General features: G+C 34.9%; 1 protein-coding gene across 2 annotated transcripts in view; it reads left to right on the forward strand.

The window, feature by feature from the left end:
* The window catches only part of Entrep2 (endosomal transmembrane epsin interactor 2), a 405,772-nt gene that overhangs the window by 296,026 nt on the left and 95,696 nt on the right, over positions 1-14,050 (forward strand). For both annotated transcript variants that reach the window (XM_040276432.2, XM_040276433.2), the window contains exon 3: positions 6,041-6,151. In XM_040276432.2, the coding sequence (XP_040132366.2) occupies positions 6,041-6,151 (111 nt within the window). The remainder of the gene's footprint in view (positions 1-6,040; positions 6,152-14,050) is intronic.

The raw sequence follows: 14,050 nt of genomic DNA on the forward strand, positions 1-14,050 counted from the left end.
CCTTAGACCAGCTAATATTCAATTGCTCATGTTTGTCGCTTTCCTGGCAACTTAAACACTCAGACCTTTTGCCCACCCAGGGACACCAATTGCAGGGTTACTGGCGACTAAAACACTCAGGGGTCACTCCATGGGAATAATTGGGCTGCGCAAAATAACCACACAAGAGACAGAAATACCTTTTTCTTTGGGGTTGCTGTGACAGCTCCTCTGACCTTAAGGGTCCGCAGAAATTGAGAGAGAGAGAGCCTGCACTTGCTGACCCCTTTTATTGAGGAGAAGCTATTCAAATGAGGCAAGGGGTCAGGTTTCAAGGGGCTAAGTCTAGCTTCATGATGTCTGCTATCAACAGGTTGACTGACATCTAGGTAGGTCACACCTAAGGCACAGTAAGAGAAGGGGACACACAAAAGCTATTTCCATGTGACATTCTATCCCAAACCGGACAGGGGGTAATATTACAAAGGAACAGGTGAGCATAGCTCCACCCATGGGGCTGTAGGAAGGCACACCCATGCACGAAGACACAGTCACTCAAACCCTAGAAGACCTGGGCTATCTAGCAGCATGGCCAGTGCAGGATGCCACACCGCTCAGCAGGGGAGTAGACTCAGTCACTTGCTAGTGGGTCTCCCATATTCACTGATTCTTGTGACTCTTCACATCAGCAGATAAACTCTTCTTATGAGTGTCTCATTTCAGTTGTACTTTTTACCTATAGAATTTCTATCAGTTTTCTTTCTATGCTCTATTGATATAACCTACTTGTTTATGTATCTTTCTCCTGATTTCCTTTGTTTTTTGCGCGTGATTTCTTCAGCATTTTGAATATGTTTCAGATGGCCAAAATTCCCCATAATGAGGTAGGGAAGGGGGGAGCATGGGAGGAATGGAAGAACCCTAGATAGGGCAGAGGAGTGGGAGAGAAATGGAGGGGGCAGGGGGTTAGCAAGGATGGTGGAATGTGATAGACATCATTATCCAAAGTACATGTATGAAGATACAAATTGGTGTCAACATACTTTATATACAGAGATATGGAAAATTGTGCTCTATACGTGTAATAAGAATTGTAATGTATTCCACTGTCATGTATCTAAAAAAATAAAATAAACTATTTTAAAAAATAAAAATAAATTTTTTTTAAGTTTTAATGGTCTAATATCTGAGCTTCCTTAGGGATGCTGATTGTCGATTTCTTCTTTTTTCCCCATGATAGATCATAGTCATATACTTCCCTGCTTGTTTCTGCTTTTTTTGTGTGTGTGTGTGGGTGGGGGGGGATTTGTTTGTTTTGTTTTGTTTTTGTATACTTTGTAATTTTTGTGTTGGGGATTTAGGTATTTTGAATATTGTAATGTTATAACCTGGACATCAGATTATCTTCACACTCTTCAGTGGACTCCTGATACTGCTTTATAAGAGCTGTAATCATCCATTTGATCAATGGTTTTCCAAACTATTTTTGAAAAGACATCATTCTTTGATACTGCTTTATAAGAGCTGTAATCATCCATTTGATCAATGGTTTTCCAAACTATTTTTGAAAAGACATCATTCTTTGCTGTGTATGTTCTGTTCACTAAAGTCGGTCCTGTTATCTCTCTGGTCATCCAGTGACTCACAGAGATTTCTGTGAATGCTCATCACACACCTCTCCCCTACATGCTGTCAGTGTCCCAAGAAGATTCCTAAGTTATGAAGCTGCTGATTCAAACAGTTCTTTCCTCAAAAGTTGTTTCATCAGTAGGACCAATTACTGGAACAATGGAATATTAATGAGTCTTAAAAGAAAGGTAATTCTGACACTCGATACCCATGGGGTGATACTATGTTGAGTGAAATTAGCCAGTCACAGAAGGACAGATATTTCATGAAATGATTCCCCTTACAGACCATACACGGAGACAGTCAACGTCATAGAGATCTAGAGCTAGAGATAGTCACCATTCATAGAAGCTGGGTGGCTTCCAGGAACAGGGAGGAGAGAGAAACAGGGAGCTACTGTTAATGGTACATAGTTTCAGTTTGGGAAGATGGAAAAGCCCTGGAGTAGTGGTGGTGATGGTTCCACAACAGTACGAATGTGCTTAATGCCACTGAGCCCTAAGCTTAAAAATTCTAAGAATGGTAAACTTCACGTTGTGTATAGTTGACCTTAGTTTTTAAAATTATAAAAATGGTGATTTTATGTGTGTTTACCACAATTTTTAAAAACCCAGTAAACACGAAAAACATCCCATCCTATCGTCTCTTACTCCCTGGACTTCTCAGCAGTGTCTGTTGTTGAGCACTAAGTCTCAAGATAATCTCTTCTTAGATTTAGTGTAGCTTTGCTGTCTAGTGTTTTCAGCAAAATTTCTTTTTGCAGTCCTGGTGATTTAACTCAGGTGTTTGTACATGCTAGGCAAGTGCTCTGCCACTGAGCTACATCCCTAGCAGCAATTTCTTTTTGGGCTCCTTTTTGAAACTGAACAGGCTGGCTTATTTACACATCATTAGAATTATATTGTAGTGCTCTTGTAACTTAAAATTAATTTTGACACTTTTCTGTGTAGCTAAACTTTCCCACAGGATGCAGTGATAGGTCACAGTTATTAAAACTATCTCTAAAATAATTACTAATATCATGAACTTGAACTATTTCCTAAATGAACAAAATACATTGTTTCATTTTCTATCCTACATGTACCTTTTTAGGTAAAATGAATTTTGCTTCATTTGGGGGAGATGTACTTATGGTATCAAATGGTAATACTAATGTCTTTCTATATTTGATAATACTAAAACATTCCTTTTTAGCCATTATCAGATAAGTTAAGACCTTACCACTTTCACAAATTGCTAATGGGAATGAAAAATGGTTCCAATCCTGTGATGGGGAATTTGGTAGCATCTAGTAAGACATGGATTTATTTTTCTGTCCTGTAAACTTGCTTCTAAGACTATATCCCAAATCCATCCTGGCAAATAAATAAAAAGATGTATGAACAAGGCTATTTATTGCAATACTAAATACATTGCCAATAACAAAATACTTAGGAGCCCAAATGTCTATCAATAAGGATCTGATTATTCTAGACAGTGATAAAAGAGAAGACTGGGTATTTCTATATACTTTTTTGGAAGTGTCTATATTGAGTGCAAAATAGGTGGAAAAAATGTGTGTATTATGCCATTCTTGCCTTCAATGAAAAATCAAATGATAAAAGGATAGAATATAAAATTTAAACATAAATGATTACCTTTTAATAAATAAGAGGAAGGAGAGGAAGAGAGAAGACAGATTAATGACTGGATTTATTTGAAACTTCTTTTATTCTTTTATTGATTTAACTTTGGATTCCTTTTATATAATTATGAAATTTAGTTTTAGGATCAATGCCTAGTAAAAGATTAAATAAAACAAAGGAATTCAGGTTCCTAATGTATAGCATAACCACACAATAAGAAAGGAAACATTTGAGTTTATAACATCATAATTTGACTCTTCTTTGTGAACTGTACTCTAAAGATAAAAAGATCAAACTGTTTTCAGTAGTCATCCTTTTGGTGGTTCTATTGGCACTGTTATTTTGAAACTGTTGTTGGGTATTATAGAATTGAATGCAATACATAATCATGGTGAGAACAAAGCTTTTCAACATAGTTGAAAGGTAGAAAATTGATGTAGTTAAATAAAAACCCTGTAGGTTAGAATCTGAATCAGAAACATCATTATGAACTCATGTTTGACAACTGAAACGATTGAAAACAATGACCATCCAAATAGCAAAGGGTGTTTCTATAACAAAATTGTAATTATCTTAATACCACTGTCATTAAAAGGAATCTGCACTTACTATAGAAATGACTGTATATGTGAGCAAGGAAATATATAAGATGATCCTGGAGCCTCAAAAAGCCTGGAAGTAAGAAAGCTATCAATCTATCAGAGGACTCTCTGGCTATTGATATCATTGATTACAACACAGAGCATTTATGTCTCTGTTTCATATGACCAGAGACACAGACACCAAACAAAATATCTCATTAGTTACTTTTGGATGATGCTTTGAAGCCAACTATGTTTTTATAATAAACATATGTTAAAGATTATATTTAATTTCTTGTTTAATGAGGAAACCAATAGGACAATACAAGCTGTTCAAAGGAGAATTCAAAGCCAGGTACAGTAGCACATGCATGTAATCCCAGCTACTTGGGAGGTTGAAACTGGAAGATTGCAAGTTTGTGATCAGCCTGGGCAATATGGTGAAACCCTTTTTCAAAATAAAAAAAAAAAATCAAATGGGATAGGGTTGTATCTCAGTGGTAGACCACCTCTGGATTCAGTTCTCAGTACTGAAAACTACAACAACAAAGAATTCAAATATTGTGTTGTATACATAGGCAATCAAAAGTGCAGAAATATATAAATATATAAAATTAGTCATTATCTATAGGGTGATAATTGGTTACGTTACACCAGATAGAATTCATTTATTCATATTGTCAAAAATTGTTTGTACACCTATAAATTTTCTACAACTTTCAGAATTTAAAAATACAATACAGAAATGAAAGGCACAAATAGTTCAGAAGTGTACCCTAGCAAGATATTTTTATTTTTATTGTTGCCCATTTCAAAGTCTTTAATAACTTTTTTCTGGCAGTTTCCTTCCTTTGTATCATTTTATTCTTAAAAATTATTCTTGATCACAAAAAGTTGTTTTATTAGATGTGGAATAATTATTTCCATAAGTGCAGCAGAGTGTTACTTAACCATATAACCATGTAATTTGAGCATCATAGCAACTAATTATTTAAAAATTTGGAAAATGAACAGAAAAAAATATATCTCATTCTTTTCCTGTATGAACTCTATACCTTAAGACAACAAAACTATTGATGAAGGAAAGTCTCTGTCTATAGATGTATTCCTACTAAGAATCAGACTAGCATTATTTTGGAAACTATAATAAACTAATTTAAGAACCTTTGCCATCCTCAGAAATGACTGTTGGGACATTTGCCTTGCATGCTCAGAAACCTTGAGTTTGATCCCCAGCACTGCCTCTCCCCAAAAGCTGCTAACATCACACAAAGACAATATCTACCTTTTATTAGTATGTATTAGTATGTATTTGGTCTAAATGTAATCATCAAATCACCAAATTATAAGACACACAGATGCTAGACAAACAATAAGTGATAGAAGGCTACATTAGAAAGTTTAAGCTGCAGAAAATTCTATGGGACAAATGGTTTCTTTGATAACTTTCAAGGAAACAAAAACAATAAAGGGAGAAACTCATAGATTAAAAGCTGCCTAAGATTCAGAACAAACCACTTGTACTCTGTTCACTATATCCCATGTAAGCTGTTTCAAAATGAAAAATATGGGAATTACTGGGGAAATGCAAACTCTTGAACATTCAATATCAGTGAATAAGTATTATGGATATGATAACAGTATTTTGATTATATTTTCAAAAAGTGTCATTACTTTAGAAGCATACATTACTATTTGTAAGGATGAGATTCTATTTGCTGCAAAATATTCTGGAGGGGAGGGAGGAAGAAACAATTGGCCATGAGTGATTAATTTTTGAAGGTAGGTTATGAAGGCCTGGACCTTCATTATACTATTCTCTCTGGTTTTGTACATGTGTGGAATTTTCCATAATAAAATGAAAAAAAATAAACTTACAGTTCTTCTAATGAATATATTTTTTCATATGATTTTCTCCATAATTTATGACCTATTACTACTGAGACTATAGAATGTAAAGAATTTTCAAGTCTAGCTTCTGAAATACTTTAGCATAATATTTTTCAAGTAAAAATTAGGGCAGCTTGCTATGGCTTTTCACAGAGTTTACCTTTTCTATTTAAGTTAATGTGAATTGGAAATGTTGGACATAACAATACTTTCCTTTAAAACACATGTTATTAACATAATTATGTGATCAATCAAAAGCCTTCTTAAAACCAAGTCATTTTTTTCTCTAATCCTCTCCAAGTGAATAATCAATTTTTTTGTTTGGTTTATTTCCAGATAACCTTTTTCATGCTGCTTTCTGCAGTGTGTGTAATGCTGAATTTGGCTGGTTCAATCCTTTCCTGTCAGAATGCTCAGCTAGTCAACTCCCTAGAAGGCTGCCAGTTGGTGAGTAATGAATGGAAACCTTTATTCATAGAGGTCATAGCCTTTGATTTTTGATTTTGCATGAGAGCTATTTAAAAATAATTTTATTGTACTTTTGGGTTCTTATAAACTTTCAATTCATTCATCAGTTTTCTATTTGTTTAAGGAATTTCAGTGAAGTTTATTCATTTCTATAAATTCCTCCAATTAAAACTTATTCAACTTTTAAATCAGTTACTAATAAATGTATTTTATTTTATTATTTTTGCAGTACTGGGTCTTCAATCCAGGTTTCACACATACCAAGCAAGCAATCTACCATTGAACTATATCCCTAGACCTAATAGTTTATTTTTAAGGACCTCTAGTGTAGTGCTATTTTGCAATAAATATCTTCAGTGACTATTATATTTTAATATTGGTTGCATTAATTTTTATTTGCACTGAATTTTTAAAAATCATTCTTACAGTAAATTTTAAGTGCTTGACAATGAGTGCATCAAAACAATATAGTTCTCAGTTTTTCAATTAAAAAGAGAATTTTATTTAGGAAATTGTAGACAGTATGCTATGCACTTTGTAAAGGGTCTGTTTATTGGATAAAACTGGCCCTTTAATTTTGAGGCACACTTAGAGCACTTGTCCTGGGTTTGATCCCCAGTACCTCCAAACAAAAGAGAATAAAACCACAATATCTCATGATTGCAATGTATTCATCTGGCTGGGACAGCAACTGAGTGTGTATGGTGCACTCAAATATGGATCTTCTTGGACTCCTGATTGGACTGTGATTCCTGAGTACAGGAGCATTGGCATTTGTTTCTTTATCTTGGAGACAATACTAGGCTCCCTTTCATGTACCTGCTCTGCCTATTGGCTGTGGTTCTGAGAAGTCAGTAGTGAATTGCCAGAAGTTTTTCTGAAGCAAGGCCATGCCTCCTTGTCCATTCTCAATGCTGAAGCACCTACTGAGTTACAAAAAGTAATTGTTGGAGCTTAATATTGTTATTTTCTGTTTGATGTGGCCTAGAGAACACTGATCAGATTTCATCCAATACCATGTGCACAGAAGTTTCCTCTGTGTGCTGTAATCTTCCCTGTTGATTACGAAAGGCTGGCTCAACATGAATCTCCATCTCTGTCAGAAGGATGACATGCCATTCTGTATCCATTACTTGGTCATCTTCTTTACTCTAAATAGTAGGTGTCACAAATGTGGTAAAACATGGTGGCTTATATTTAATGTCTTTAGTGACTATATATAAACAAATAGAAAGGGATTGGCTATTTGTTCTGGGACTCTTATTTTCCAGCGCAAAGCCCTGTATGAAAGAAGCAAAGTGAAAGGAATAAGGCGAGGCCCAGACATCATGCCTAGTCCTTAAGGGTTTCCCCTCATTGATCTTAATTTTGCTACCTTGTTGCTGCAGGAAAGGATAAAGAAGGAAGATCTTGTTTCCTCTGTTCCTTCTGCCTTCAGTACCTCCACAAATCAGTGAAAAGAACATCATAACACCCACAGATGTGAACACCTTTGCACTCTCCAGCATCTCTTTGGTTAGATGGTAATTGGAATCCTAAGTATTTATCCTACTTCGAGCTTGATCCTAGGTGTCTCTCTGCCAGGGCTCAAACAAGGCCAGTAATTTCAGAGCTTCAGACCAGTATCTTCACTTGCTTAGGGGCAATGCAGGCAGTAGAAAGAGTTCTGGATTTGGAGTTAACAATCTACAATGGAAGCCATGGCTTCATGACCTACTACTATTAGGTGACTTCACATAAGCCGCCTTATCTCTTAACTTTCTTTTCATGTCCTGTTACACATGTTTACCTGCCTGAGGTTTTTTAATAGGCTATTAAATTAGATAAAACCTATAAAACATGATAGATTAAAAGTATGCATTTTCCTGTTACAAAAATTACATGAAAATTCAGAAAACAAAACACTCATAATTCTTTCACCTAGTTTATTATGCCTATCCATCTTTTCTGTGTACAATGTGTAAATGTGTCTGAAAGTATGTACATGTGTACCTGTGTATGCGTGTATTGCATATATGTTTGATATACTTGAATGTGCTATAATCTTCCTGCTTTGTGATTTTTGAAATAGATAATAAACATTGTCCTATGTTTTTAAATGTTTCTCTAAAACTTCATTTGCAATGGCTGCTCTGTATGTGTGAACATAATCTTACTTATTTAAAATATCTGCTTTTTGTGATCATCTTCATATAAATTCTTTATATAGCTCCTAAAAGTACATTTGCCTGATCACAGTGAATCAATATCTTTAGAGCATTTGGTGCATACTGACATGCTGCCTGGTAGGAAAGCTTACCAGTTTACTCCCAGTGCATAAGAATGCTCTTCTCCCTACACCCTTGGGAGCACTAAACATTGTCACTCATTTTAATCATGTCAATTTGAAAGGTATAAGATGATATCATTATTTTAATTTGAATTTCTTTGAATATTAATAAGATTGAGCTTTTTATTCATTTATAATTACATATACATAAGGTTAGGTTTGTTTATATACATATTTGTATTTGTAAACCATTTATACTCATCTTCTTTTGTGAATTGCCAGTATGTAGTACTTACCCAGTTTCCCAGTTTTGGGCTTACGTGCTTATTGATTTGTAAGAGCACTTTATCATAGTTTTAATCCTTTGGCTTATATTGGACAATTACATTTCCTCTATATTGTTGATTGCATTTTAACTTTATTTTTTGACACAAAAAAGGTTTTGATTTTTTTATATTCAAACTTAGCAATGTTCTCCTTTCTGCCATTACCTTAGAGTCATGCTGAAGAAGACCTTTTCCTTCCCGAGATCGTTTTACCCCAGTCATCACTGGTTATGGGGTACTCTTATTTTTTGATAGTAACTCTCCAGTATTCAGAAATATATTTGACAAATTTAACTTTTTTCTCCCCACATGGGTAGGCAGTTTCCCTAACATCATTTTCTGAGTAACCTAGTACATCATTTGTGATATGAAATACCACCTGAATCATGAAGAGTCCTATGTACCAAGCAACAATAACAGAACCAAAGGTTTTTTTAGTCTTTTATTGATTTTATTTTTTTAAATACATGACAGCAGTGGAAAGCATTACAATTCTTATTACACATATAGGGCACAATTTTTCATATCTCTGTACATAAAGAATGTTCATGCCAATTTATGCCTTTATACATGTACTTTGTGGGGTTTTTTTGCATTACAATTCTTAATACACATATATACCATAATTTTTCGTATCTCTGTTTGTATATAAAGTTTGTGGGAGGGATGATGGGGACTATACAATAACTGAGGGATCTAGAGACCAATCTTAGAAACTGGTTGCTAAGGAAGCTTCTGTTGGTTCGGGATTCTGACTCAGAGAGAGGTCTTTAGCAGGAACCCTGAAACCCACAAGGTACAGTTCTGCAGAAGAGAGCAATTCCAATGATTCTTGACCTCTTGATCCATTTGCTTTTGAGTCAAAATCCATGGAAGACACAGTTGAGAAGGGAGCAATCTTTTCTAATAGCTGGTAGGGCACACTGGACCCTACCCACCCATCCCAGATTTTAATCTACTTCCTAAAAATTTGTTTAGTCATCTAAATGAGCTTAGGATTTTTTTTTCTTTTAGTAAAGACTCAGAAGGAATGAATTTGAGATTTGACTTGGAATCATGTTATATTTATACCTTTCCTTGAAGGAAAATTAACATCTAAACACTATCATGTTTTCCCATGCAAGAGCATAGCATATGCTTTGGTTTATCTAAATATTTTTTAAGTTCTTCACTCTAGTTTTTGTTTTTCTTTAAAATACCTACTACATTTCCATATGGTTGTATAGTATTTGTGTCTTTTCACTCTGTGTGATTTAAAATTAGCTAGTTTCTTTCCATCAAAAGTAAATACAGGGCTGCGGTTGTAGCTCAGTGGTGAAGCGCTTGCCTTGCACATGCGAGACACTGGGTTCCATCCTCAGCACCACATAAAAATAAATAAATAAAATAAAGGTTTTGTGATAATCTACAACTAAAGCAAAAAATATTTTTTTTAAAAAGTAAATACCGGAAAAGTAAAATACTTTTTAAAAAATAACGCCCAGGATTGAATCCAGGGCCTTAATGCATGCTAGACAAGGGTTGAACCACCAAGCTATATCCCCAGCTCTAATTTTTAATATATTTTTTTAAATTTTGAGACAAGGTCTCACCAAGTTGCCCAGGCTGGCCTTGAACTTGTAATCCTCTTCCTTCAGCCTCCTGAGTATCTGCAATTACAGGTGTGTACCACAGCACCTGGCAAAGTAAATTCTTTTTTTCTAGACTTTTAGGACCTCTCTCTTCCAGAAGTAGCCACTGCTAACATGTTTAAAGAAACTTCCCAGTCATTTTCTATGCATATTTTTGTGTATATATCACATCATTAGTCACGTTGCTTTTGGCAGTCAACCATGTAGCTTGGTGACATTTGCACATCAACACTTGGAGATCTTCTTGAGTATTACAGAACAGCAGAGAATTCCACTGAATGGATGCATGATAATTTATTTAACCACCCCCTTAAGGTTGGAGATGTTTCTAGTCTTTTGCTGAAATGAACATGGTTGAGAATATTACCCTTTGCATACATTCATTACTCAACCAGTATTGAATGGAACTGGCACTGCTGGGGAGCTGGCCCAGGTGCTGAGTGTGTATTATTGAAGAAGATAGGAATGTGCTAACCAACCTAGAGAAAAAATTAGGAAGAGGGTCCTTGTAGTCAATGCATGTGCATCCACTTTAAATTTATAAGATTATTCCTAAACTGTCCTCCCAATTTGAGGCACCATCTTACACCCTTGCCAACAAAATGGGGTTGTGCCTGATTACCCAGATCCGTGCACACTTTTATATTACCAGAATTTTTTTTGTCTTTGCCAATCTAACAAAAATTTAAGATTTTATTATATAATATTCATTTCTTTAATGAAAGTGAAGTTGATCATCTTTATGTTGTATATATTTCATTACCTGTTAATTGCCAGTATCTGTATATTGTCTATTTTTTCTCTTGGGTTGATTTTTATAATTGATATATAAATACATTCCCTATATTAAGAAAACTGGCCATGGTTTTACATGTTGCAGATATATGTTTTTTCACAATTTATTATTAGCATTTTGAGGTTTTTAATGGTTTTCTTTCTGTGGGAAAGTTTTTTATTTATTCTTAACATTTTACACTTATGGTTTCTGGGTCATGTAGTTTTCCTAGAAAAGCCTTTCTCACTCTAAGATTATAATTTTCTCGTTTTCTCCCCAGTATTTTAGGATTGTGGTTTTTTGAAAAAACCTTACAAATTTAATGCATCTGGGATTTATGTTGTTATAAATATCAGAACATGTTTCTAATGTTAAAAATATACAGGTAGACCTATATTTTTAAGTTTAGTATTAAGTATTTGAAGTATTTTGTTCTGGTGGGTACATTTTTTAAATTGGTATTTTATATTGTAGGAGGCTACTTGTGGTATATGAGATAGGATTTTTTTTATTCTACATCATGGTACTTAGAGTTGAATGTACAGTTGAACCTTTGATTCCATAATAAATAATTAAAATACTATCTCCCACCTTCCAGGGTTTGGGGATCTTGTTTTGTTCTGTCTAGTGGCATTGATTAAATCTGTTCAAATAATGTTAGATAATGGCACTTCCTCATTCGCTTCTTTCTCCTGAGGTTCATGGGAACCTCTTAATGACCCAAGTATGATGTTGAGAGATAGTTTCTATTAGTCTGTCTTACCATGAGCTACAGAGGACAGAGGACAGGAGACACAGTGGGGGCAGCATCTCTACGTCACCTGGAGACCAGTGTCTGCATCTGCCCTGTACCTACAGGGAGTGTGCGCTGTTCTCCCAGATGAGAGTCACCCAGAAACCACAGCCTCAGTTTCCCACGGCTGTTTTCATAACACTTTCTGTGGTCAGAGAGGCCCAGGGTCTGTGTGGCAATGCACAGTTAAGGTCCAGGTGCATTCTACACAACAACCAAGTGAAATGGACATTCCGGAGATCTCAGTTCTAGTGTCCAAGGAAAGAAGCAGTGATATGAGAACATAAGACTTTCAGGTCATTTTTCCAGGCAACTATGCACAACCCAGGCCTGATGTACCCTTTAGTCTTTCTGTGGGTTTATGAGGGGAAAAATTGACTGGCAATGGTATTTTATTTCATTCATGATTTATTCCTGACTTTCTCAAGATTGCTCTTGATTTAATAAGAGGTATGCTGTCAGCTTCTGAGAGATGCCCTTTTTAATATAAGGCATTTCCTTTCACCTGACTTTCTAAGATTTTATTTTTTAATCAAGATGCTTGTAAATTTTATCATCATCTTTCCAACATCTGTGAAATGATCCTATGACTTTCCTGCTTTGATTCATTAATGCAGTGATTTACATTAATAGATTTCTTAACACCGCATCACCTTTGTTCCACAGAATCAGGCCTCCTTGGTCCTGATGCTTTTAAGGTACACCTATTATGCTGCATTTTTTTTTGCTGATATTTTATTTAAGAGTTTTGCATCCAAATTCTTAGATGAGATTGACCCACTGTTTGTCTTTAGATGCTATCCTTGTCTAGTTTTCATATCTGAATCATGCTTAGTTTTCAAAATGAAATAGGTTATATTCAGCTAGTCCTATGCTCTGACACAGTTTAAATAACCTAGGAATTATTCAGGGTTTTTTAATTTGGGGGAGTTGATTTGGCTGCTTTCAACATTTTTTTCAGTGATCATTGGGTTATCTGAAGTTTTCTTTATATTTTAAAGTAGTTTTTGTCTTCCTAACACTTGTCTTCCTAACACTATTTCACATGGGTTTTTCTGATTTTTTTATTTTAATGCTATAAAATGGACCTAAAACTTAATATCATTTTATAATTAAAAAATAAACCTTTTAGCAAATGTTTGGAGATAAAAGTAGATTATTGATTGCCTAGAGATTGAGAACAAATGGGGAGTTTAGGAGAAGGGTACGGGGTTTCTTTTGGGGGTAATGAAGATGTCCTAACATTGATTGTGGTTGTATGACTCTGTGAATATACCGAACACCTGGGAACTATACACTTTAAATCAGTGAATTGTATCTTAATAAAACTATTATCATTTTAAAAACCTTTTTCTTAAATAATTACTTGTACATCAAAATTTTGTTTTCTCTCCATTGAGCTGAAGTATCTCTTTTCTTAAAGTTGTTGTTCCTCCAAGAAATAACCATTAGTTTTAATTAACAAGGTTTTCATTGGTTATGTTTTTATCTTATTAGTCTTTTCTATTTGGGAGGGGGGATGGGTACCTGGGATTGAACTCAGGGGCACTCTACCACTGAGCCACATCTCCAGCCCTATTTTAGTATTTTATTTAGAGACAGAGTCTTACTGAGTTGCTTAGTGCCTCACTTTTGCTGATACTGCCTTTGAACCTGCAATCCTCCTGCCTCAGCCTCCCAAGCCCCTCAGATTACAGTCGTGCACCACTATGCCAGGCCCTTTCTATTTGTTAAGGCATGTTTTATTCATTTTCTACCTTTCTCAGTTGAGTGACAGTAGCAATATTGTTTTTTATAGCTTTTATTATTTTTATAGTTTGTAGTTTTTCCTGTGGGTGCTACTAATACCCAGTGCTCTGATTGAGTTAATTCTAAATAGTTTGTAAATTTAACTCTTTTACTTTTCCCTTTAATGTAAGCATTACTTAAATTAATGTTCTCAGCTTCTTGGGTGGCTAGGCTTTTTGTTCTTTTGCTCTTCTTTGTCCCATGAAAATATATGGCCTCTAATTTCTATTTTTTATAACCTGGTAAAATTTTCTGTACTTTGTACAGAACTAGTTTTGGAGTATGTTTTGCAGGTT

Source organism: Ictidomys tridecemlineatus, chromosome 5 (assembly GCF_052094955.1).
Source record: "Ictidomys tridecemlineatus isolate mIctTri1 chromosome 5, mIctTri1.hap1, whole genome shotgun sequence".
Taxonomy (NCBI): domain Eukaryota; kingdom Metazoa; phylum Chordata; class Mammalia; order Rodentia; family Sciuridae; genus Ictidomys; species Ictidomys tridecemlineatus.